The sequence below is a fragment of the Neodiprion virginianus genome, chromosome 5, assembly GCF_021901495.1.
Source record: "Neodiprion virginianus isolate iyNeoVirg1 chromosome 5, iyNeoVirg1.1, whole genome shotgun sequence".
In the NCBI taxonomy this organism is placed as follows: domain Eukaryota; kingdom Metazoa; phylum Arthropoda; class Insecta; order Hymenoptera; family Diprionidae; genus Neodiprion; species Neodiprion virginianus.
In genome coordinates this window covers 8,682,885-8,709,916 of record NC_060881.1, presented here as the reverse complement: position 1 = coordinate 8,709,916, position 27,032 = coordinate 8,682,885, and the positions used below count along the sequence as shown (strand labels likewise).

The following is a 27,032-nucleotide window of genomic DNA, read 5'->3' as shown; positions in this document are numbered from 1 at the left end:
TTTTATTTTTCTGTATTCTTTTCTTCTCGTCCTTGATTTAATCTGATTTAGAGAATACATCGGTACTTTTTTTTCTATTTTATTATATTAGACAGCAGAAATGAAATTCAGGGTGTTCGATCTTTTGTCGAATTTAATAATACGCAACAAACAGAAGGTTGAAACAATCGAAGTAAAACAACTAAACCATCTAACTAAATTTCAATTTATAGCCGTGCAAAAATTGCGAATTATAATGTCCCGAGAATACGCGTAGGCGGAAAGTAAGGCAAACGAGCTGATTGCTGAATGAATAACTGAATAAATAAATGAACGCAGAAACCGAGTCGAGCGAATATCCGTGTTCCTTGAATTTTCTTGACTTGGCAGACATTTTGTTATACATATATATATATAGACGTATTATAACAACGCAACGTAACAAACGGTTGTAAATTACTCGTCTATAATGCATTATACGTGTAAAATATTCCTCGGGTTGGTGTTTTTTTTTTTGTTTTTTTTTTTTCAATTCTGGGCACGAGATATTCAACTTAAAGAAATCGTGCGTACAATAGACGCATTGCCGACTAGAAACCAAGGTCGAAATTAATTTCACACACACACTTGTTTCCAACGTTCACCGGACGAACAATTATCCTCTGTTTTAAAAGCGTGGGTTTCTCTCACGATCAGCATCGTAAATTATACACGGTACAATAAAATATACAGAGTGAAAATTAACTTCGTCAATTGTTTCGAACACAGCCGCCGGTGATAATTACGATCTGGCTTAATTCTCAATTTTCCAATTCGAAGCTTCGATTTTACTTCCATTGATTATAAAGATTGAAATAGTACGGGGACTCTTTTGTTTCATAGTTCCAAACATAGATTTTATAAATATAATACGTGTGAAAGATCGTTGTTCAGCCTTGGACGAATTTAAAGTTAGGTTTGCAATATTTAAATTTAGCGCATTCGATATGCTGAGAAAGAATAGAAAAAAAAAAAAATCATTTGAATTTTGATGAAAATTGGGACTTGAAGATTTTTTGTTATAATAGGGTTACATTAACGTAAATATGCATTTTCGGGAAGAATGTTCATATCTCACCATTTTATGTTCGTCTGAAATTCAAATTTCGTGAAATATAAAAAATATGCGAATCATATTTTGCAAACTCAACTCTTTCAAAGTCATTCCAGATTAGCAAAATCGTAGATTCTTTTCCAAGAATTCGTAATTTTATAACCTTACTAACTATAATGCAAATTTATTATTTTTTTTTTTTTTTTTAATCAGACACAGAATTACGGACACTCGGAATACAAATTTGCAAATCCAACTGTTTTTTTTTTTTTCTTAATCTCAAATTCACTTTGGGTACGAAATTCTCATTCCAATTTTTCCTCTTCCGGCCATATTCAGTAAAAATTTGGCTTGATTTCCTGGTTATCCGACGTTCTTTTTCTTCTTCTTTTTTACTCTGGTAATCATACTTTCAAAAGGCAACGTTTTTGACGTACGTCGACTTGGCACGGTGGGTGGTTGACGACAAGTGATCAGGGTTAAAGTTTCCCCTACCGAATCTCTGTCATTCGTGAAGACAACGATACAGTGAACGATGACCACTCCCTGACAGTGTTCCGTTGTACAAACTCCCACTTGCCACTGCACTCCGAACCATCCGCTCAAAATTCCGACTTCAAAGAGCTTAGGTAACCATTTTCGAACGTACCTTGCGGTGTTGTATTATTTCTGCCAATTGGATATCGAGAAATCTATATATTATCTAGGTATATATTGAAGTATGGATAAGGAGAAACCGAATTCGGATGTCCGGATGTCCAGAAAGCGACGTAACCGAAATTTTTTTCTCTTCTGACGTCAGAGCTCGAGAATCTATTACGACGAAAATCAGTGAGCAGAATTCCTCAGTCCGAAAATGAGCGCTCAAATGAGAGGACGTACGGAAATCGCGCTCCGTGAATTTCGAGCACTAGGAAAAGCGATCCGTAGTTGCGAGACGTAGATCTCGACTACCAGGACAAGCCTTCCGTAGCTTCTGCGCCCCAGGTCCTTGACCTACCGGACTAATTTTCAAGTTTGAAAGTTTGATTATTAAAAACGTCATGTTTTGTGCTATCAATCCAATATGCATGCTCCAGATAACATTTTGGATCCGAAAAAAAACAAAGCGACCAGGATCAACAAATTGCAATTGGTGAGTGGTTGGCATTGTATACATAGGTTTTAAAACTAGTCGTTTTTTAACAATCTAACCTCAAAATCACCACTTGGCGATTTCGAGCCTTTCGTGACGCAAATTACGGATCGAAACTCGTACCGATAACGTTTTTTGACTCGTTACGAAATGTACTGTTATACAACGCGAGGATGTTTTAAATGTTTTTCCATTCGTGTTTTCCGTGCACAAATTACCCGTTTCTATGACGGTTCAGTGAGTCTGCGAATGCGCATGCGCCGAGTACCGAAAAGACAACTTTCAAGTCTGCGCGCATGCGCTGTCGCGAACAAAGCTGACATTGCGCGACCCTAACCTCAACTTCGTGCTCCGTGAAAAAACGCGCAACATACTCTTGTTATATAAAGAATCGTACGCAACAAGGAGTCAACTTTTGGACACGAATTTTTTTTTTTCCGGACTTGCACAAATAGTATCGGTGATATGAATAAAAAGAACGTTGCATTGACATTAATAGGTGACAGTTTTTAGGAAGTAAGATTTGATCGATAGTCTGATTTGAATTATTATAAAAACTTTCAGTGAAAGATATTTCGATGAAAATTTTCGACGGTGTTTTGACTGGAAAAAGTCGGTTTTTCTTGTAATTTTCAAACCTTCCAGCTGAAATTGAACTCTTAAAATAGGAAAATTTATAGCTATGGAAATTAATCGAAGGCGTGTTTCTCCTCGGGAAAAAAGCGGAGAATCCGGTTAACGAAGGTTCGGATTGCATAAATCGAACGCTGATTTGCATCTTTCGATGTAAGTCATCGCGGTGATTCGCACGCGATTTGAAAACAGGATTTGCGAAAACATTCACGAGGTTTATTGGCCAATAATTGATACTTTTAATTAAATTTATAATCACGAGATGATCGTTTTACGTTGAACATCCATCAAATTGTTGTTTGATTCAAAAAACTGTTTCCCACAAATTCACTGAAACACTTTTTTCATGATAATCGTATCGTTATTTATTTTTACTTTTACAATGCTCCGCCGATATTGATTACGATCAACAAATAGCAGCGTTGAATCAACTACCTAAAAAAAATATCGAATCTAGCGTCTTTTTAAAAAATACTCCTTTAAATAAAATGAACCAGCGTAAAGTAAAATAAAACGAATTCGCTATACAATATTTAACAAACTTGAATGTACGCTGAGGCTTTTGCTTACAGTTCCAACATTTTCGATGTTCATATCTCTGAAGAGATCAAGTAATTGTAATAATATGACAAACATTCAGCGTACTATTAACGTAAAATTATTGATTTTTGGCCAGTTACAATGCCAAAGTTTAATTTCTCACGGATTTCTCTGGATTTAACCTTATTAATTTTTCAATTTTTTCTGCGCGAACAATCCGAGCTTTTTCACGCAGCACGTCGCAAGGGACAAATTGAGGCCAGCGGCCAATTCCGGGTTCTCGGTACGTGTTCCAATTGCAAGACAAACACCGTTTTATTGCCTTTACAATTACTATGCCGTGTAACGCGCGCGCCTCGACATTTTTTTCCTTTATTTTTTATATACGCGCAAGTGTTTGTACATACACGAACGATGCAGTTTGCCAGCAACTAATGCGGCGACATGTCATATGCATTGAATATCTAATATCCCTTTGACGCGAATCTAGCCTATAAGATAGAACAAATTGCAGAGATCTGACCGATTCGCGAAGTATTTCGAGGCTGAAAATTCAAGGAAAACCGATTAGCAATTTTTACCGAAACGCGTTAATTCGTCGATCGATTGACGGACGATTATTCCTACAGCTTACGTCGCGTGTTATTTGTGAAACAGCATATTACGCAGATTAAAAAATCATTATTTTCCAATTAGACAAAGAACTGCTTGTATGACATACAACAAGTTACGATTGTGATTATAACCGCGTAGCATGATAATCGAGATTCGATCAGTTAACCTGGAAGGATAGATAAAAATCACTTGTACACGTAGGTGTTCAGCCCCGGGCAAAATTTCCTATTACGCTGCACACACAATGCGCGAGTTTTAAACAAGCGACTTGTTCGTTACACGGTAGCCGCAAGGATCGATGGACCGGACATTATAAGTATGTTGAAACAGAGAGAAAAAAAAAAAAAAAAGAAACGAGTGGAGAAGAAGAAAAAAAAAAAAAAAAAACTTACAATCGTGTTGTAGCATAAATTGGACCGGCAAGAGACGGCCAGTCGTTGACCTCAGACACTCAAATTCCTAAGGGTCTCGTCACTACGCCGAATCTCCTGTCCCCGATCTTTCGAGGATGGATCGAGAGATGCGGTACCGCAAAACCTCGACTCGACAAGTAAAAAAGAATAAAATTACTGTACAGGTATCCGAACGAGAACATTGGTGACAAGTGCTGGGTTGTTTATTTATTTACGTTCGTACCTTGTATTTTTTTTTTTTTTTTATGCTTCATGGGAAAACTATACGCGATTTTGAAACTAGTTTTTGCACTTAGATTACAATCTGTTTGCGTTTCTTTGAAAGCTGGTCGACCTCGGTAATGTCTGTAAATTCTTGAATTTCGGACGATTGCGTATTAGCCAAAAAGTTTGCGGACAAAATTAAGTATCGAAGGAATTTCAGGAAGAATCTTGTAAAGGAACTGATGATAATTAGTTCGAGGAAACTTGCGGCAGTTTTTCTAAAATCCAAAGAAATAAGTTTGATAAATTTTTCCGCAAGCAGTTAATGATTGTGGCATGTTCAAAGATTCATTCAATCTACTTTATTATACGAAAAATAAAATATATCGTTGTTTTTTTTTTTTTTGGTCTTGATTATAAGAATAGAATTCCTAGCTATTAAACGAAAAACAATTTTTTCTCCTCTTCGATATTGTCGATAAATCGTTGTTTGCAATCGTTTCAATTTCTCGTAGCATATATTGTAGGTTTTAAATTTGATTTACTTTCGAATTTCGAACATAACTGTTTAACTGTAAATCTACGACCTCCGATTAATTTCAATATAAAAAACACCGGTGAAAAATGAACTGATCAATGATAATTATTATTTTAATACTTTGATTAATGATTGTTAGGCTTCTGAATCTCAATTGCAATAATTGTGGATGCAAGTCTAGAGCTAAGAAATTAACAACAAGAACACGATGTGCAAAATTTTTCCATTGAGCAATGAGACTCGATATTATTAATTATCGTCCTTTAGTTTTTATTCGAACACACTCAATGCAATCGGCATATACGTAACTTGATTGATTTCCTCCCAATTTTACTACCGCGAAGCGTTTGAAGCTCGTTATTTTATCATCCTTCGCATTTATATTTACACATATGTTGCATAATGCCGCTCGGTTTTACGATCCATAAGAATATTCAAACACCGCATGTCGATTGCAACATAGCGTAAGCAGTTTATTATAGTTGCAGTATTTTATTCGCTATTATCCTTGTACCTCCTTATAATTATCGCTTATCGTCTCCTTAGATGCAGCGCATTGTTCTGCGGCTTGTCGTCACTCCTTTGTAGCGCACATAAATTTTCATGCAGATTAAAACAAAACCCAACCGTCGATTTGAATTTCAAATTTTTTTCTGCCGATGAATTTGAACGAATATATTCATTACCGGATCAAAATTTTGACCTGTAATCGATTCGATCTGTTGGCTTCCATGCTCAGAAATAATAACAATTTTGAATATTTTTGATAAAATGAGCTGATCTCTTTGATCGTTTTGCAATTTATTCTTAACGATTTTAATTCTGTATTCAATAAGTTTATCTGGATTTAGCGATTTCCAGTTTGGATAAAATGAAAATACAACAAGATAGGAATTACAAGATTAAAAATTGGTAGGTAAAAAATTTTCGTTACCAAACCGATCACAAAAACTTGCACGGCCTTCAGGTTCTCGGTTTTTCCCTATGGGTTGATCAGAATGCAAAAATGTCTTACACCGATTACAATTACAAAGATTACAAATTGATTACAATGATCGCAGGGATTACAGAATGATTACAAATATTACAGCAGGATTGCAAAAGATTACCAACCGTTACAAATTTTTCAGATTTCAAAAAATTGCAAGAATCACAAAGATTACTGGGATTACGGAAAGATTTCAAAGATTACAGCGGAATTACAAAAGATTACAAACCATTACAGAGATTTCAAAGATTCTGAAAAATTGCAGGGATCACAAAGATTACAAAAGATTACTGGGGATTACGGGAAGATTACAAAGATTACAGTAAAATTGAAAACAATTACAGAGAATGCAAGGATTACAAAGAGTTTGCAAAAAGATGACAAAGAATACATGGGAAAAAAACAGCAATTCTCAAGGTAGTTTGATTGATTGTATTTCCTCGCTCCGGGTTATTCCGTCAATACCTTGCTTATGTTTTTTTAGTCCTCTTTTCTGCCTTCTCTCCATAATTTCGTTCCAGGAACGATACCTGCTGCTCATTAAATGTACGATACAAGTAAGCGTACCACAAACTTTCCAGACGAGCCAACAAGCCGCCATTTTACTGCATTTATTGTGTACATAATGTACGTATTTTAAACAAGTATTGAACCGGGTCACTTGCAGTATCTTAGTGAAGTTTAGTACAGTCTTCTTCTTCTTCTTCTTCTCTTTTCATCATCTACCGTGAAACTGGTGAAAATACGCTGTTTTTTATTTCTTCAAATATTTTTTTCATTGTAAATCCTGACAGAGGAATTTATTCAAAGAATAACTTTGGTTTTTCAAACCGTTTTTTTTTTTCGTACATCTCCTTCAAATCCAAAGTTTTATGCACAATTTGATTGTATTTGAAAACTATTCTTCAAAATTTTATTTTCAAACCTGTATATCTAATTTCATCTCTATTTACTCAGTTTTCGTGACATTTTGTGGTTTGATCAAAATTAAAGGGAGACGAAGATTTTAAGAAAAATGAATAATTTTAAAGCGAAAAAACAATTTCCTTGAACTTGTTTCCTCAAAATTATTTACGATAGTAAATTGGAAAAATCGCAGCTATTGACAGTGATGGAACAAAAAATCAATAATCATTCGTAATAAAAAAAAAAAGAAAACAGCTGTATTTGCAAATCGCAAAATGGAAATTTTTCAAGTTTCATTCACTTGAATCAAAGGAGTAGATTTTCACGCAATTGACATAGTTTCATATGTTTAGTATAAATTGTTTCTATTCATTATCCTCAAACCTGAAATCGCTAATGCTGAAACTATCGATGCACAGCGACTATGTTTTGTCCCTTATAATCCAAGAAATGACAAGAAAATTGTCATTATCGAACGAGAAAAAATATTTCGCTAGTAAGATTATGTAAAAGTTATAAAATTCATGTCCCATAATATAATGCTTGAAAAAATCGACAGAAATCGACAATGCGAAATCCGCGCAAACGAAAACTTGTCACTTCGTAAATGAATCTTGAAGCAACTAATTTTTGACACTAAACCGCGTTTTTACTTCGAGATAATTTACACCAACTTTTTAACGATCCTCACTGAAACGGTCGTCTCTTCGCTGAGCCTAGTGGCCATAACCTGAGATTTTTTTCCCATTACTCCGGAATGCAGGAGGATTATAGAAGTTCCCCTCGTGTCTATTAATACGCGAATATAATATACACATCCATAACTGTCACCCGCGTATTTCTGTGGAATATAATATATAGTGTGTCACTATATCTTACGGCTGAATACGACACTTTATCGCTAAACATTTTATATCCTCCTCCTCCTCCCCCCCCCCCCCCCATTTTATCTCCGAGCTGAGCTCCGGTACCGAGATTATGTTATTGAAATGGAAATAAATTTACTTGCAAACTTCCTCGTTACGTATCTCCCATCTCTCTCTCACTCACTCTCTCTCTGTCTCTCTCTCTATCTCTTTTCTAGTCTGTACTTTTCTATTTTTTTGCCGCAGAGCGTCGGACACACTCACTTGTATGACCTACGATATTTTCTTCGTTCGATCTTTATGCAAATGCTAAACATAATACGTATCTGTACGTAGCATACGAATCAAGTACTGAATTGTACCTTGCATCAATTTTATAACGCTCTACCGTTTTATATATGTATTCGTATATCATAGGTACGCGTGTCCTCTGCTCAAAGTCGCGAATCCCGTTTCGCCCACTCGTTTCCCCGTGCCTATAAGCCTCATTTATAAATCCTTTCAATTTTTAATCTCGCCAAAAAATTTTAGACGTCTCGCACAGTTCCGTCGACTGCTAAATTGCATATTATGCTTATACATACTCAAAAATTACAGTTACAATTATCTTTCAATTTATTGAGTCATTCATAATTCCCGCGCAAATGGTGTATTTCAAGTACAATACCAAGTTATTTCGTGGAAATAGTACATGCGCGATTCGCTGCATTTAAGCAATTGATGGTAAATTTTTACAGAAATCAATCTGCATTTCGGAAAATGAGAATACTTGTCTCCGATCGACATCATTCATCATGATTCACGACTGAAGAAAATCAAAAGTCGTCCAATCGCAAAGAATAAGATAAATTACGAAATTCTCCGTAGTTGCTGAAATGTAAACGGATTTCGTTGGAGTTTGCTTTAAATTGCATAAATGCAGGAGGATTACGGTAAACTTTGACTGCAATTGCATAAATGCAGGCGGATTAGGATTTACTTTGAGTGGAATTGCATAAATGCAGGCGAATTACGGTTGACTTTGAGTGGAATTGCATAAATGCAGGCGGATCACGGTTAACTTTGACTGGAATTGCATAAATGCAGGCAAATTACGGTAAGCTTTGCCTCGAATTGCATAAATTCAGGCAGATTCTGGTAAGGTTTGATTTGGATTGCATAAGTACAGTCAAATTTGTGCAAAATGTACTCTGAATTTCGTAAATGCAGTCGGATTTTTACCCTATATTAAATTATGCTTATGTAACATTTATTATACGAAATACCTAACCCGATACATATAAGCAGCACTCTAATTCACTCATGAAATGAAAGAGATACGTAAAATCATCACTGCTAATGTGCGTAATAATGTGAAATTTAACGTTTGCCGTACATTGAGGTAAATAATATATCATTCACGGTGACAGTAGCAGCTGTGAAGTCAATCTATAGGAATAATATTATACGTCTAACTAGGAATATTATTTGTATATAATATATGCAGGTGGTAAAGATCAGCGGAGCCGTTAAGATTCCGAGAAATTTATTCTGCTTGTTTTTCTAACGTTACGTACGCTGAGTAACTGTATTTTTGTTATAATATTCAAAGTGTGTTTGCGGAAATAATTGTCAAAGAAATTAGAAGATAATGAATACATGCGACAAATTGTGATAGAAGTGAATTAGGACGAAAAAGAAATAATCGTGCACATCCAGAAAGGTTCCACGTTGAAAAGTTGGTAAAAGGTGGTTTATTTTTCAACTAAGCCAAAAAAAAAAAAAGTTTGCTTAAAAAATCGCAAATAACTGATAGTTCTAACTGTTTGTTTCTGCAAGTCATAGCATAAAAATATTCAGTCAATAACAATTAAATGAAGGTAAAAAAAATCGATATTATCAATACGTCCGTCTTACTGTGAAAAAAAATCACCACCTTTCATAACTACTCAGATCTCGATCTAAACATTTTTCACCGTAATAGTTGAACAATTTTCACCAATTGCTCGTTCGGCATATTGTTATTAGCAATTTTTTACGTCGAGTCGTTAACGAAATGTATGATGGAGATGGTAAATGGAGATAGGGTAAGATTTCAATCTCAGTTACAATACATACCGTGAGTTTTTCTAACAGCGAAACGACTCGTGCGCCTGAGGCAGGCAACCGGCATTACACTTCATGTCCAGGTTGAGCACCGTATCTCACCACCCCGTTGTCGCGATGAATAACTGAATTTTATGAAAGTCCTACTCTTAATTGTCTCATTATTGACATAGTTCGCTGTCCGAAATAAATTTTTCATCATTTTCACCATTTTCTAATATTCAGGCGTGTTTAACACGTGATGTTTGAAGGTTGGGATGGCCATGGCGGGATACGGTGCTCAACCTAAACATGAGCTGTAACTCCGGTTGCCTGCCTCAGGCGCACGGATCATTTCGTCATTAGAAAAACTCACGATATACGACATATACATATATGTACCATGTTCATAACGCGAATTGAAGCTGCGGCATATAATCCTCCACGTTGTATAATTCACTCCGCGTATCTCTTGCTGCATACAAAATACATACCTACTAATGTTTGAATCTAATCGTCGGAAACATCAATCCATATTACGGGGGTTATATATACATATACGTATATGTAATGTGCCTGAAAATATATATGGGGCACTTGACGCCAACTCAACCAACCTCGGCCCCTCATTATTTTTGATTACGTTGAAAAAATTTTGATGCAAATACCCCAACTTCAAAAGAGTGCCCCGAATTTTTTCAGTGTTTTTTTTTGTAGTTTGTCTGCTTCACTTATGCTTGTTGAAACGAACATGTCTTTGGCCGTAATTTAAAGCTGAAAAAATTCTCAAAAATCTTGCGTCAGATATAAAACATTTTACGCCTAGACCCAGTGTGAGCGGGTATTCGCTTCTATTCTTAACAGTTTCTCATCTCTAAGCATAAAAAATCTCTTGTGAAAAACTTGAAAAGCTTCTTAAAAATTCTGAGTCCGGTACAAAAATATGCAAGTAGCCGACCAAAAAAGAGTGACGTTTGTTTCTATTTTTTTTTTTCCACTTTTTTGAAGAAGCCCAAAAAAGTGTAGAAGCGAACGCCGATTCATTCTGAGTCTAGGCTTGAAAATTTTGATGGCTGACTCAATATTTTTGAGAAATTTTTCAGATTCTTAAATCACAGCCACATACACCTTGTGATTTCAAAAATCACAAATGAATCGGATATACTCGAAAAAAAAAAAATTCTGGATAAATGTAAGGTACACTTTTGGAAATGGGGCAATTGCATAAAAATTTGTTGCGTTGAGTGGTCCATACATAACTTTATTTTATTACAGGATGGCCAAGTTGCATTCAGCAGTGTGACGTACGTACATTTATCAGAATTCCTACGTACCAGCTATCCAATTTTTGTACATTATACCCAGTTACATAAACCATTGTATAAGTATATTTTAAGGTATGGTATGTAATTGGTAGGTAGGTGTTGTTAAGGTACTGTAAAAGCGGAGGCAGCCCGGCGGATAGCGTCAATATCCTTCTTCGACCCTGACACACTAGGCCCTTTTATTTAAACATTCACGTAGGCAGCTCGGTATGTACGTTTATCATTTGAATCTATGGCCCATGCCGTTAAGTTTGTGACAGCGGATGTTTTGCTATATATTTTGTGTTTTTTTTTCAATCTCTGTTGTTATTCTCAAATCAACTTTGAACTTTATTTATCAATATTCTCTTTTTTACGGGTATTTTATCGCCGTTCAGATAATTTTACTTTCGTATTGAGGGAAGAAAAAATCGAAAGAAATGAAACGAAGGTAGTATTGAACCAGATAAAAGAAAAAAGTGGAAAAGTGGATTTAACAAGGAGGTAAAAAATTTTTAAGGTTCGTTGGTGCGGAATCTATTTCAGCTTATTGAATATGCATTCGGCTACTGTACGTATAGCAGGTATTTGTATCCTGTAACTCCCATGGGAAAGTCTGGCCAAGATACTGAACCAAGAAACTGGTAACTTCGTACACGTAAGGCTAAAGATATAAATAACGTGATACCGAGTCGACGTGTAAAAGACGGGGCATCAAGACGGATTCGCTATGTTGTTTACTCTGTCAAAGAAACGAGGCCCCATATCTTCAACCACATTTATATGGAGAAATTTAATTTCTTTTTCCCCTGCTCGGCGATTTGACAAAATAAAACTAAGATATTAGCCACAGAAAAAAAAAGTGAACGAATGAATAAATGCGATAAATATAACGGATAGAAACTTTTGAAGGTTTGGATAATTACCGCGAAAAAATAGAATCTTCATCTTTTTAAGATTCTTCTTTTGATTCTTTTCAGCTGTTACGTACTTATATCATACGACTTTTCACTGGAAATTAGAATTCTGAAAAATTTATTACAGGTACCCGTTTTTTTCTTCCATACTAATAAATAAAGGTGAAAAATAGCGCAGAAAGAAACTGGTTTTTCGACAAACAACTGGAACAACTGTAATTCAATTATATACCTTATATGTCTGACTTTTGTTTTTGGTAAAATTAATCACCCTCATCTTTACTACATTATTCACTAAACAATGTAATCTCTTACGCAAGGTAACTTCAATCTTTCAACATTTTGCTAATTGCAGATGAACCTTTACAGATGTTCATTCGTTACTCTTGTTTTTGTTACATCGTAGTTTCACACCTGGTCTCAACGATAATACGAATATTTTATCATGATCGCATCGATGAGTGTAATTATCCTCCATCAATCCGTAAGAAAAAAAAAAATTGGAAAAAACAGCGACAAGTTTGAAGGTAGTTCGTTGTTTACGAAAGAATAGGAAACAGTCGAGGACAAATTATTTCCTCTATATATCTGACTTATAGTAATACAGTCAAGTGTTTCTTTATACAGAAGAATTTTTGTTTACGTGTGAATGTAGACAGGATTAAAATCTAATCGAGGAGACCATCGAAACTGGAATTTCGATATTTTTCTGTACAGTATTTTATTTAAGACGGGTGAATTTTGAAAAATGATGATGAACGTAATTCTGAATTTGTATATAATTTTCTACGTAAGGTGAGAAAAAAAAATTGCTAGTGAGATGAAAAAAAAATCTTCAAAATCTTCAAAAAGCATACACTTAGGTGAACAGATTTGAAAGCTTACGATTAATATTTGATGTGAAATAGTTGTGCAGAAAAGAAATTGGGCGGGTGGTTTTGATTACCGTATAATTTCGTTTCACGTTCCTCCTGATACTCGGATTTTTTTTTCCAAAAAATCGCACAAATTCTAGTACCCATTTTTATGCGCGTACCTAAATCTGCGTCACGCGAAACATCGCATGTATCACAGATCATGGATCATAGATCTGCGAGTTGATGGGACGAAAAGATGTCTCAAGGATGACTGAGTGACTGACTGACTGGCGTCGCGTCGTACTAAAGAGCAATTAGTGTTAGCAAATACAGTAGGAGTTGCGGATGTTGCGAAACGCCGCTGCACCGTTACGCAATCTATTAATTACTGTACGTACACATCAAGCGAGGCCGCAAAGGTGTAATAAATAAAACTGACCGCAACCACGTTTCATATAATAAATGCCGCTGCACTCTTTGCTTGACAATTTAATGAACGCGTTTCGCGGTGCGAATGCTACTGCTGAACAATGCGATGATTTAGTCTTTGATGTACACAGTTAAAAAATAATTGTCAATTTAGTAAAAATTTACTGTACAAAAGAGTTACAAATTTACGAACACGGTGCAACGACGTAAACTACTATGTATTTTTTTTTTTTTTTTTTCTTTCTTATTTTAATTTACAATGAAAATTTTTGAGAAAATATGCGAAAAAGAAAGTCGAATTTACTAAATTGTCAAAAATGGGTGACGCACAAACTATCGATGACTCGAGTGGTGTGAATCGATCACGGATCAAGTTTTGATCGGAGTTTTAGAGGCGCGAGAATTTGAAAATATTGTTTTGCAAAGATGGACATTGACAGTTAAATACTGTTAGAATATAATTGGCTTGGATGTTGAATGTCAGGGCGTTTGTTGACTGTATCATTCATTGAGATGTGTATCATTTCCTTAATGAGACGCTTCGTGCCAATTGTCCGCTTTATCAGTAATCTCATCCTCATCAAAACTTAACGTATTATGATCTTCAGTCAGCGAGTGAAATGTTTATGCAGACTTATCAGGATCGTGAGATTTGATATCATACTTTTACGATTGGAAATTCCCCTTTTAAGATGTTGTTGATGATTGAATTCGTATCAGCTGATTTATTATACTTTTGTTCTCTGAATGAAAGTTCGGAAGTTGAAGCATATTTTTTAAACATATGCGGTTTATTAGTGAAGGTACGACGGCACTTTCACCAGCCTCTTAATTGCCGCACATTCCAGCACATTTTGTGGATCTTTCACGAGGTGTCGACTGCTATGTTGGCCCTTTGAATTTTGACCAATCGATTGCTTTGACGGTCAATAGCGCTTGTCTTTTGTTATTCCGTTGTATAATGTAATGTAGAAGCCGATCCTTTGAAACGTAATTAAGGTGATTGTCAGGGTCTGCAAGACCTCGAGCCTAATTGTTAGCTTCTCACATTCAGCACCGGCAATCAAAGTAAAAGTCGTCGTCGCTAACGATAAGTGGCGAAGTTGTAGACACCGACAGAATGTTACATCGTTCGCTGGAAACCTTGGTTCATTTTGTGGTTTAAGTAGGTGGAATAAAATTTACCCGTGACTCAAATAAGGACGATGCAAAAAATCGAGGAAAGTATCTTCAGGAAATTACGATGCATGAATTATAAATTATGTAATATAAAAGAAAGAGTGAAAAATCTGTTTCAACATACAAAAGAGTGTCAAAATCTTGAATAAATTTGAAAGACTGAAAACAAAGGAATCTTGTTTCTAAAAATCGTAAATAAATTTTCTGTATCGTTGTTCTGAAGTTCGTTGGGAATGATAGAAAAATCAACCCTGAATCATGGATCTGGTAATTCGTAGAAATTAAAGAACAATCGAACAACCGTGAAGAAATCATGGCTAATCATTTCACTGGGTTCAAATTGCCTTTCGGAGTTTCGGCGATAAGTTTTGATGATCGTTGATCGTTGATTTAAGCTACTTCCGATCATTCGCGGTTTCCCGATGCCATAGGCGATACATCGGATATGTATTGCATGTTGTCTGCAGGGTGTGTGTATGCGGATGTTCACGGACGAAAAGCGTACGGACAATCGCAACCGGCCATTACTCTTCATCCAAACGGCAATTACTAATTACAAAACGCGAGGCATGCCCTTCTAGAGACAGACATTCATCATCTAGGCTTTTGTATCTTTCACACTTATAACGAAGTTGAACTCCCACGCGATCGAAATATTATATCCATCTATCCCTTCCCCGGCTTACCTGACGAATTAATCAAACCGATGTGAAATTTTTCAATAAACGTTGTTAATTACCGTTCCATTTGTACGCATCCGTTGCACATTTATTTCACGTCTCAGTCGCGCGTGTGAAATTACCGTTACCGTATTTGTAGAAGTTATATGCATATGCGAAACTTGAATATCAGATTTTGATGTCGAGATCGATTATGCCGAATTCTCAACCCCGTGCATGTACAGTTTCAAAAGATATTTATCGATGCAGAGAGAAGAAAAAATTGAACAGAAAATTATTATTCAGGATGCATTCTGACTTTCCTACATAAAAAGGTTTCTTTTACTTATTTTTATACTATTATTACTATATACAGTATGGACTTTGTTTTTTATTTATTTGTTATTTTTTTTTTTTTTTTATTCTTTTTATTTTACAATTTAATGAGAATTACGTGACGTGCCGTACAAGTATGTCGATCTGGTTGCATGCGCTTAAGGTGTTCGACCACCTTCTCGTTCCTTCTACTCGAACGGTATGATCGAGACCTAATTACCTTAAGAGCGTAATCGGTATTTTTCCTTTTTTTTCCCTCGCCTATTTCCCCGCTCAAGAGGGAATTACAAATTTTGTAATTCTAGAAAATTCTAAATTCTTGTAAGATCAGCCACGCGAACCGTTTTAAAAGTCGAACTACCTATTATATTCGATAAGTTCGATGTGCAGATAACGATTTTTCCCAGTTTTATATTTAATCTTAAATTGTGAAGAACATCAAGGAACAAAAAATACCGGCAAATCTAATGGGTCGGAAAATTCCCTTTCTCAAGAACGCGAAAAAAACTCCAAGCGGCAACAACTTATACTTTAGCAAATGCTTCGCGAGTTTAAAAGATTGTTGTTAAAAAAATCTTCACCACATTCGGGCATAGACACAATTAAGGGTAACGAACCAACTTCCGTATCTCGATTGCAGACGCCTGTCCATAAAAATCGTGATAAGAAATCAGGGAAAGCGGATATATTTCTGAGTTCTTGGTAACGAGGCGCCGCAAAGTCTCACCGCGTGGGTTGAGAAGCTATAGATTTACCTGTCTGCGAGATGCGCGTATACAGTGAAACTTCAGTTATACGTTTTTCGAGGGGTACGGCAATACTGACGTACAAGTAAGAACAACCTTGAAGTGAACTACCCAAATATTCCGAACCTTCAAGAGCGGAAAATGAAAAATTTATAATTTTCATCGGTCTTACAGGTATCATCTTAGTGACGGTAGGTAAAGAATCTTCCTGTACATCAGGCACTGACCTGAACTTGCTTCAACATATTTGGGACAGGAATAGGCACGTGTGTATCCAGCGGCAGACAAGCACACGAAACATCGAAACGCGCGCGCCATCTAGCGGTAGGCAAGTCGAACATCAATTCGATACTTTCGAATCAAAATTCAGCTGTAATAATGCATAAATCGATAGATAACAACGCTAGGGAACGGAATACGTAGCGTATAAGTACGAAAAACGTACAAGTGAAATATTTTTACATAGTTTATAGGCAGAAGTTACCCGGACCAAAAAAAATTTAACGTGCGTCATCTGGGGGAAAAAAATTAAACTAATGCATTCAGGCTAACAGCTGACCGTTGCAACGCGTTGACCGAATTTTTTCGCGTGTGGATAGTAGAACAGATATATAATTGATTATGTTGAATTAACCTAAGTGACAGGCAAACATCCAAACTGTATTTCTCTCTTGGCAGAGAGTGTAAAAAATACCCAGCGGGATTTAATTTGACATATCTCAGCTTCTAGCAAAGCTAGTTCGAAATATTCCGCATTGCGGGAAAAAATTGAGCATTAAGTATTAGGAATTTTTAAATGAAATTGTAAAACCAGTCCTTTGACTGGTCTGGTAGTTCTAGTGTTAAAATTTAAAAACTTGGATTATCTGGTGATAAAATGGCGCCGACAACCATACTCTGACGTCATAAGGACAATTTCCAATAACTATAACAATAAGGTTTTACTGTTTACAGCGCCCTGCATACCTCGACCTGTGTATAATTCGGGTAAGAAAAATATTATCGGTACAATACTTAGAAACAAGGTGCGCAAATAAATATGGATATCTTATTTACTTGATCTGCCTGTAATTATTTATATTGTAAATTATACATACAACGGTTCCACTCAGGTGTTTCTACATAATTTTCATGCGTTACCTCGTGTATTAATATTCAATACATGGATTATATACCATACCAGGTTATTCTCTCGCAAAACTAACGCAATATCCCGACTACGATGGATCGTTAACATCTGTCAAAACAACCGGCGTAACCTGCAGCGCACTTGTACATCGGCCATATTTGTACAACAAATACTTCGGGTTTCTGTATTTATTTTTCGCACAAGCCGCATGCATCGACTCTCCGCGCGATGAAACGGATCGTTTTCTTCACAATTCCTGTTCGAGTATTCAGTGTATAATAGCTTCATTCCTGCCAGTATTATTCAAACGAAAAAGAACATTTTTGTCATCTCCAATAACATTATGACCCAACTGAAAATTCTATTTCTTTAAACGAAATTTCAGTTCACAGTCAATTCATTTTCAACTATAATAATTAATTGATATATTCTACATGTATTTATAACTCGCTATTTGTATCGAATAATTAGTTATTTGATATTACAGCGCGATGATGATGAAAAAAGAAAGAAGCAACAAAAGAAATCAACTTTAAGATTTTCTGAGAGAATAAATCTTGGCTCGAGTTTCAATCGTAATTTCTTTCGTTTCAATTTTTGCAGTACTCTTGTTGTACCCGGTATATTTATTAAACTTACAACCTTGATGAGCGTTTTTTCTATTAACTGTTCATTACCGATTCGTTCCAGATACGTCGCGATAGATTTATTGTATATTAGACGGTTTTCTAACGAAAGCTGACGGCGATAAAAACTGTACGTGATTACACAGACGGTATAATTATCGTGCAACATACTTGCTGAACGTTTATGTTTTTTATATACCTAGACTCACGGACTGGAAAAACTGCTTTTCTTGTCGTGCTTGGATTTAAAACTAATTTTCCAAAATAAACGCGATCATTTACTCATCGTTAATTTAGCTTCTATCAATGTCTTGCAATAATGAAGATAACGATTCATGAAGTCTAAGCATTCGTTCGTATTTGTATAAAAAAAGCGTGAATACCGTTCAAAGAATTGAAAGAATATTGAAGAATAAAATAAAAAACACACGGATATATATAAGCGAAAGATAAATACCAAAGATTCGATTGAATTTCGATGCTCGATTGCAGAAATACAAATGAATAACTCCCGACAAATACGAAACTTGTTAATAATTATTAAAAATTATCAATCTTGTCTCTTTACTTTTTCGTCAATCAGTGAAATTCCATAAAACTTGTACTCATTGTTGATTAACTGTCACTTAGAGCTTCAAACGGTTAAATTGTGACAGAAATGATTTGTGTTACTTAAAGATGTTAAAAATGGCAGATTTTTCATTCTCAGAATTCGTTTGTTAAAAATTACTCAACTCGACGAGTTCAAGGATTTTAAAGATTTTTCGGTAATGCTAGCAGAGATTAATGCGTTCTTACGGAAGTCTCGTTTCCTGGATCCACCGCAATCATCTTCTTCACCGGAGGCTCGCAGTCGAGGTTTTCACTTAGTTTTACGACGCAGCCTAATTCTTAGTCTAGCCTAGTAGTTTAGCTTAATATCCCATCTTGTTATCCCGGTCGCCGATGTGTAACGTAAAAATGCTAAAAAGCAACGCCTCGTTGCAATTTGCGAAGCTATTTCACGTACCATTCATGAAACGTTTTATTTTCCGGTATCTGCTGCTGTCTTCGTAAAACTTACAATTTTTTTATAAAAATTACAAGTGTTTAATCAAAAATTCTTCTTCACTCGTATTATAGATAGCCCTAAATTATACATATATTATTAAATCACAAGATACAAAATTATGCGAGTAAATTTTCGAACCAATGCGTAATGATGAACGGTGAAAATTGGAGAAAAACCGATTTCCTTGCTCAGGAAATGAACTCCGATGAACCCTGAAGTGAATTTTCTACGTGACACAAATTCCACCGGTTGAATTGTGTTACGTAGTATTGCTGCAACACGTTGAATTCGGTGTCAGCAATACTGCAGCGAATTTTAATAATCACTCGTCGCAGCGAATATCGATAGCTCAATTTTACGATCGATGATTACAGTCGCGTAGAGTGTAAAGAAATGAAAAAAAAAAAAAAAAAACGTCTTTCGGCTGTGAATCATTCCGCGGTTAAACGAAATACAATAAGAGAGAAGCATTTAACGAATACGCAGGTTTGTAAATTGGGAATTAAAACAAACCGGCTGAGTGACTTTAGACTTTTCATTACACGTGTCGGTCATTCGAATGACATTAAAGTTTCCTAACAAAAGATGTCGATGAAATTCGACGCCTCGCGCCTCATCAGCAGGCATGATATCGTATTGCAAAACAGAAAGGCCACGTACCTTTAATATACGGAGCTTGTCGAATCGAGGTTGCGATTTTTTTAAACGTTCGCACATAGCTGAAATTAGGGAAGACTGCAAAGATTCGCCCACTGTGGTGAAAATTGCTGTGTACTGATTCGTTTGAATTCTGGGAATCATTGCGTGGTGTAAAAATTACGAGCGAGGAATTAATTCTCTGCTTTACAGTCCTAATTCTCGTCGTCTCGTTTCTCGCAATAGTCATCTTCGCGATACTCTGCATTCTTCGATTTAATAAGGGTCAAACGACGCGACAATTTTCATGCAAATTCCGTGTCGCTATGGAGAGAAATTGAAAAGTGGCAAGAGAAAAATACACACGCATACAGGGAGGAAAAAAGGAGGCCATCGGAGTAGCAACAGCGAAGCTTCTTACAATACGCGTAACATAATGACCGAGATGAGAAGTTACGCGGCTTTCCTTTGTCTCGTTAAACCGACAGCGATGGAATTGTCTCGTATGAATTATTCGCGCACTAAGAACATACATCTCCGGACGAAATATATCAGGCTCATTTTACTCCCGATACAAATACACGGTGTTAGGCCTTGTTGGGCTCGTTTTATCGCTGTTTGTATTTATGGCGTTAAAGTTATCACACTTTACGCACTCGCCAGACTTGCGGATAGACGGTTGGAGTCTGACCCGAAAGCAAGGGGCAAGTCTGCAAATTAGAGGCTTACATGTTGCAGTTGGCTTTCAAAGTGGGAGCAGCTTGAAAAGCAGCAAGACAATTTTTGCAACCATGCGCCACCGACACACTCAGAAAAAAATTTGGTCGTAACCATTGAAATTTCCTATCAATCATTATTTTCACACAACCAAAAGGTTTGGTTGATTTCATGGTGCAATGAGAGAAATTTTTAGTTCCGGTTACCGCTCAGTCCTTGACTGCTTTCATTTTTTTACCACAGTCGAAAAATTTAGTCCTAGATACAAAATGAAAATTAGTTTTCTAGCTGTTATCAAAAAGTCTAGTATCCGTTACTATTCTTTCTCGTTACGATCACTGTTACTGTATTTTCTTGTAACTGTTGCGAAAATTTAATGCCTATTCGACAAAAATAATCTTTATCCACCGAATAGATTCAGTGAACTGTACGAAGTAATTTAATTGAATCTATCAAAGGGTATTTATTATTTTGATAATAGCCCGAAAAAATTATTGTTTCGTTAAATTTACTAGGTGAAAATTGAAATTTCGTATTTATAAGTATAATCTTTCATTCGGTTAAATTTCTTTGTAATTTTGAAAGAACAATTTCATTAACTTTGGTACTTATAACAAAATATGGTCTTCCCACGAGAAAATTTTCTACAAAATGTGTCTACCGATTGATTTTTTTTTTTTTCTTTTGAAGTAAAAAGCTTTCTCCAACCGCAAGATGTGGAATTAATGGGTGCATAATATCCTCGAGATTTACGCTTGAAGCCGATGGTGATCGGGGTCGTGAGACTCGAGACTACTGCAGGTGAGAAACTGGAATTGAGATACAGATTTTATTTTTCTAACGAATAACGCGGCGTGATTATCGAAGCGTTGATTTCCTCCAGTCAACGCCCACATACAAAGTTACGTTCTCTGAAGTAATCCACTTGGAAACTTGATTCACGCGTTGCGTTTACAACTGTGGACGACAAAGAAGTCCGTGCTCGATACGAATTATTATAACACCGTCCAACACTTGGCGCTACAAATTTGATACGATGGAGAAAGAATCCCGGAACAAGAGGATGACACCTTGGTATTCAACGAATACAGCAACTGCAGTTGGCACGCATATGCAGAAGAGACGCGTTAGTCATCCGAATCGGAATTCTCGCGGAAGGCGTCTGCGGTGTATCCCTGATTCGATTTACTTGGTGAAAGGGGGAAAATCTGGGTGCGGGCTGTCTCAATGAGAACAACGTGACTCGATCAGGATTGAATTCGGATTGCTTAAACTTGCTAATCGTTATGCCGTCATCGGTGTATTTCGGAATCTCAATGCAACAATTTTCATTCTCGTCGAGATGACAAATTCAAAGATTATAATTATTCGTCATTCTTACATCGGTATATACGCCCACGGCTCGCCCAGACGAACAAGGATAATCTACATCTCGTACGGAGAAGTGTCAAGTGTATGTATATTGCGTATTATACCTACGAAAATCACGGGAGTGTGCCACGTGTTGAAAACTGTCTCTCAGAACAGTTTCCGATTACACAGGCCTGCGAAATATAACTTTGAATTTCCCTCTTAAGCAATAATGTTGCATTAAAATACAACGCTAGTTTTTTTTTTTTTACGGCACATCCAAATTTATTTTTATGCAAGTTACGCATATTTCCAGATTTTTTAAACAATTTTTATAAAAAACGAGTATAATTAACATAATACTGAGTTTTTAGGTATAAAATGATCGGCATTAAAAGATCTATATCTTTTTCTACTTTTCTCAAAATACATGTGCAATCTTTTTCTCTTGTATTTACTTAGTTATAAACATGTTTTAAATCACCGTAAACAACAACCAGTGAGGGCAGATGAATATTCAAGTACCAACATTACCATTAATACATATAATTAACACAGAAATTGGAAATTAACTCTCGCAGTACTTTTACGTGATAGAATTTTATAAACATTTTTTTCACAGTTTTACACAGTAGTAATATAGTTTACTCAGTTTCGTGGGGGGAATACCATCAGAGTTAAAACTGTCGAAGCTTTCTTCAAAGTCTTTATTATTCCTCGAGAAGCTGCCGCCACTCGCGAACTCCTCGTTCGTGCTTTTCGTTAGTCATTGTTTTACTTCATGGTGGAATTCCGACAAAGTCACGACGCGATACTTGGCGAAAAAATCAACAATCACGGTCTAAATTTATACGTGTATGTACGTACATGCGACGAAATACTGGATGCCTTTAAAACACGTTCTTTTACACGTCATTCGTTTTCAAAGAAATCTATAATATTTACGGAGAACACACTCAATCCGACCGAAACAATTCATCGTCTCTTATTCGGCTTGGCTTCTTCGGTCTGACAATCAGAAAACGACAATCGAATCACGCGTGAACCATGTGGTTACACTTGGGGACAATGAATCTGAGATGGATAATTTTTTACACTAGAAGTTATGTTGGCAACACAGAGAAACCTACAGCGCCACAGTCGGCCGAGCGCGAAACTAACTCAATCTCAATAAACATGGTATAACCCATGACCGTCGGATCTAACCTAATTTTGACGCGTCAATCCAACAAGTCATTATCCTCGCGATATTCTAAGATTAGATTCGACGGTCATGGGTTATACCATGTTTATTGAGATTCAGTTTGTTTCGTGCTCGGCCGACTGTGGCGCTGTAGGTTTCTCTGTGTTGCCAACGTAACTGTCTAGTGTAAAAAATCAACCGTCTCAGATTCATTGTCCCAAAGTGTACATTTGACACTTGAAGCTATACCAGCGTGAAGATGTCGAATAGATGATCGATCACCGTTTCAAGTGATTGTCGATCCATCGGGAATGACGGGATTCTGCTTAGGCGTCGATTGACAGTCTCTAGCGGTCATGGCGAAGAAGAGTGGGCCGGTAGCGCTGCAAACGGAAGTAACTAACGATGCCGAATGGGCGTTGATACTCGAGCGAAAGGGGCTGGTTCTGGTCGACATTTATTCGGACTGGAGCGGTCCGTGCTCAGCGATGGTGAGCAGCCTGAGAAAGATCAAGCTAGAGTCTGGAGGCGACATCTTGAGCTACGCGGTTGCGAGGAATAACGACATAACGGACCTCGAACGGTTCCGGGGGAAGAGCGAACCCGTTTGGATGTTCATTCAGAACGGTACGATGGTGAACATGATGTTCGGTGCCCACTGTCCTAACCTTTCCCGGCTTTTGCTTGACGAGATAAAACGAGTCCAGCAGGAAGAGGCGCCCAGGTTTGCACTCCCGGTTTCCGAACGTGGCCCCGAGGAGCAGAAGCGCTGGGAAATTCTCGAGGAACAGAGGTTAGGCTCGTCTTTCGCCGCTTCCATTCGTTGACACCTTTTTCCAACCAGACTGGCCAAGGAAAAGGCGATCGCGGCTAAGGAGGACGCCGAAAAGCAGGCCAAGTACGAGGCCATGCTGAGTCAGATGATGTTCGAACTCTGTGAGGAAACCGCCCTGCTCCTGTTTCCTTGGGTCTTCGTAGACGAGGAGGGCAATCCCAGGGACAAAAAGAACGCACCACCCTACGTGGAACTCGTTACCGATTTATTCGAGCAGTGCTTCGACGTCGTCGAGGAAGTACAAATCCAACTGACCGAGGACATCATCAAGGATATGTTCACCGAGAGCAATTTCGAAATCACCGAGGACATCATCTTCGGTATAAACATGCAGTATGTAGAGAATTCAACGGAGCTTTTGTAAAAAATTTTCTTTTCAACGCCAGGCTTAACCGAGGGCAAGTGCATGATCATGAGGCTGAAGGGCAGACCACCGCACCCTGATTGGCCGGTTAAATATCCCGTTGAGTGTCCCGACGAATCGACCGATTGTCCAGTCCGAGTAATAAACGACGTGGAGAAGTACTTGTCGAAGATAATCTACGACGAACCTCCACCTCTGATCCACGGCGCTGGAGCTCTGCTTCCACCGACCAGAACCTCCTACGAAATCAAGGACTTTGCCAGCCGGCACGTCCATGTTCATGAACCGGACCCCGAGGTGGAGGACGACGTGAAACGGACTTACCCAGCAGTCTGGGTTCCTCCTCAAGTAAACTTTCCGGTTGTTTGTCCAAGGATTGACGGTGGAGGTTCGTTTAATGTGCAGTTTTTCAGGCCAGAAGCAAGGTCCACGTCTTCAAGACCATATTTCCGCAGTACATGGAGAGCTATCATCCGTACGAAGAGACGCCACCACCGCTACCGAAGTGCTTCTTCAAATACAAATCCCAGAGGATCAAGGAACTCGCGGAGGCTCTTTCGAATCACGCTGAGGCCGTCGAACGGTTCGGTGTATTTGAAATGGACAATCCACCGATGGCGAAGCGGATTGCCTCGTCGCTTGAAAGCTTCGAGAAAAAGGTTCACCTTGTTCAGATTTACATAATTTCGTACTACAGACGTACATTCATGTTCCAAAGGTGAAGTACCCGACCGGCTACGAGGTTTTCATCGTTGTCGTGAACCACGTTAACGAGGAAACTTTCCTTGGGTTTGCGGGTATCGAGCCGTACTTTGAGAGCCAAAGCGAAGAGGAAACTCTGGAATTGATTGATCTCTACTTTCCGGAAAGCGCCGTCGACGAACTGCCCATTGGACTCGGTGACTCTTTGCTGGATGTTGACGAAGAAGAGGAATACGAAGACGAGGAAGAAGAGGAGGAGGAGGACAACGACGATGACGTTGACGACAGGGATTTGTTCGATTCGATCATGTAAAAGAACCTGCAGATTCCACGATTCCCTTATACAGGGTACCTGATGCAGTCCAATCGTGTGTTAAGCAGCTAGTGGAATATTTTTGCGATGCAAGTTTCATGGTCTTGAGGGTTTCGTGGTCATCATTGATTATCACGTACGCTGAAAACCACCATAATTACACTCCGTGATAAATCGTTACCTGTCCCAATCAAAATCTGACCCTTGATCCGCAGACATGACGATTTGAAATCGTAAACGGCAAATATAAACTCGTCCTTGTTGCATTGACCTCTGGTTGACAAAAAGAATCTGTTGATTCAACAATTGTCGACGTGATGTCATTATCTTTTTGCCACGAATAGAGACCTCTCAATTACTAATCGAGCAAAAACTAAAGAATAATTAAAGAACACGCGTAAGCACACGGTGTTATTATAATCATCGTAAAACTGCTTCCAACCTTGCGCTACATCAATTAGGAAACTGTCGCTTCGACGAGGTAGAGAAACAGTTGAGAGTTGTTGGTATGCTGGAAACCATAGTTCGTAAGCTTGGTGAAAAATACGAAGCCCGCAATATAATGCAACATGGTGCAATATTAGAAAGCGGTCGAGAGATTGAATCAAACGGAAACCATGGAGGATAATGAAAATTGTCGTGTGCATACAACGCACATTTATCGATGCGATTCTTCGTACGCTATTTTTACGATCTAGTTATGACGAATGCTGAACGGCTACAACTTAGCGTGTAATCGGCTCCAAGTTGACTCAGATTGTGCTTTTTATTCACCTTCGAGGAACACAGAGATTTCTTATATTTTTCGACTTGTAACCGTGCGTGATGGAATGACTGTTTATGCATCGTTCACCTTGTTTGGCGGTTGATGCTTCTCGGTGAGGGTCATACGTAGAATCCGTAAAACCCGACCATGCAATGCCACGCAATCAACTACAGCAAGCCATCTCATCCCCCTTCTAATTGTTAACCGTATCCACAAGTGCGTTACAACATACAAGCCTCTTAATGGTACTTATCGGCCATGATTCAGGCCGCATTTGCATAGTGATTAATGAATCCATGTAAAAACTACGATGATTCTGCTCACGCCTACGACAAAAATTCTTCTGCTCATTGGCCGCGGTTCCTCGTCACCGACCAACCGACACATCGTGCTTACGTTATGTATCCCACACGTCGAGGTAACGAAGACTGCTTGGCATGCTTCGCGAATAATATACAACTCCGAATTGTACAAGGTTGCGATCTTCGTTACGTTACACGTTCGCTGATCATCGGCTGCTACTTCAACTCCGCGTTCAGATTTTACGATGCACACATGCGGTGTTTATTCCGCATACTCCGGCGAAGGTGAAGAATATTATACGGTAAAAAAGAACCGGGTTAGATGAAAAAACAGCGACCTTACGTCTAAGATGAAAAATCTGGTCTGTCTGAGAAATGCAGCTGTTGCGATGTTGGGACGGTTCTACCGCTGGATTGAAGACCTCTCGAATCGCGCATCTTATACGTTGTTTAGTCTCACATCTAATATTCGTATCGCGGATTGCGGTCGATGATCAGTTTCAGGTCTACCGAGCCTCGTTTCTTTCGTTATTCTATAACAGCATACGCGGCAACGAATTCTTGACTGCAGCTGGTGCCGTAAGTGACCGAGTTCAATGAAACGCTCATCGATTATACATATATAAATTGAATCACGCCGTTTAATCGCGGCAAATG

General features: G+C 37.7%; 3 protein-coding genes across 9 annotated transcripts in view; all 3 read left to right on the top strand.

Annotated features, from left to right (window-relative positions):
- The window catches only part of LOC124306257 (NAD(+) hydrolase sarm1), a 197,302-nt gene that overhangs the window by 86,980 nt on the left and 83,290 nt on the right, over positions 1-27,032 (top strand). The gene's annotated exons all lie outside the window — the stretch shown is intronic.
- On the top strand, positions 2,026-26,638 carry LOC124306261 (uncharacterized). Its single transcript, XM_046766753.1, has 5 exons — positions 2,026-2,207; positions 21,251-21,361; positions 23,938-24,248; positions 24,315-24,640; positions 24,706-26,638. The coding sequence occupies exons 1-5, from the start codon at positions 2,116-2,118 to the stop codon at positions 25,012-25,014; spliced, it is 1,149 nt and encodes a 382-aa protein (XP_046622709.1). The 5' UTR covers positions 2,026-2,115; the 3' UTR covers positions 25,015-26,638.
- On the top strand, positions 23,305-23,980 carry LOC124306263 (thioredoxin domain-containing protein 6-like). Its single transcript, XM_046766758.1, has one exon. It carries the CDS (start codon positions 23,450-23,452, stop codon positions 23,918-23,920), a length of 471 nt encoding a protein of 156 aa, XP_046622714.1. The 5' UTR covers positions 23,305-23,449; the 3' UTR covers positions 23,921-23,980.

Excerpts from the sequence above, each read along its gene's own strand:
- LOC124306263 (XM_046766758.1), top strand. The coding sequence starts at position 23,450 with ATGGCGAAGAAGAGTGGGCCGGTAGCGCTGCAAACGGAAGTAACTAAC.
- LOC124306261 (XM_046766753.1), top strand. The coding sequence starts at position 2,116 with ATGTTTTGTGCTATCAATCCAATATGCATGCTCCAGATAACATTTTGG. Across the intron at positions 2,208-21,250 it reads GGATCAACAAATTGCAATTG|TAAAAAGCTTTCTCCAACCG; the intron begins GTGAGTGGTTGG and ends TTTCTTTTGAAG. Across the intron at positions 24,641-24,705 it reads CAGTCTGGGTTCCTCCTCAA|GCCAGAAGCAAGGTCCACGT; the intron begins GTAAACTTTCCG and ends GCAGTTTTTCAG.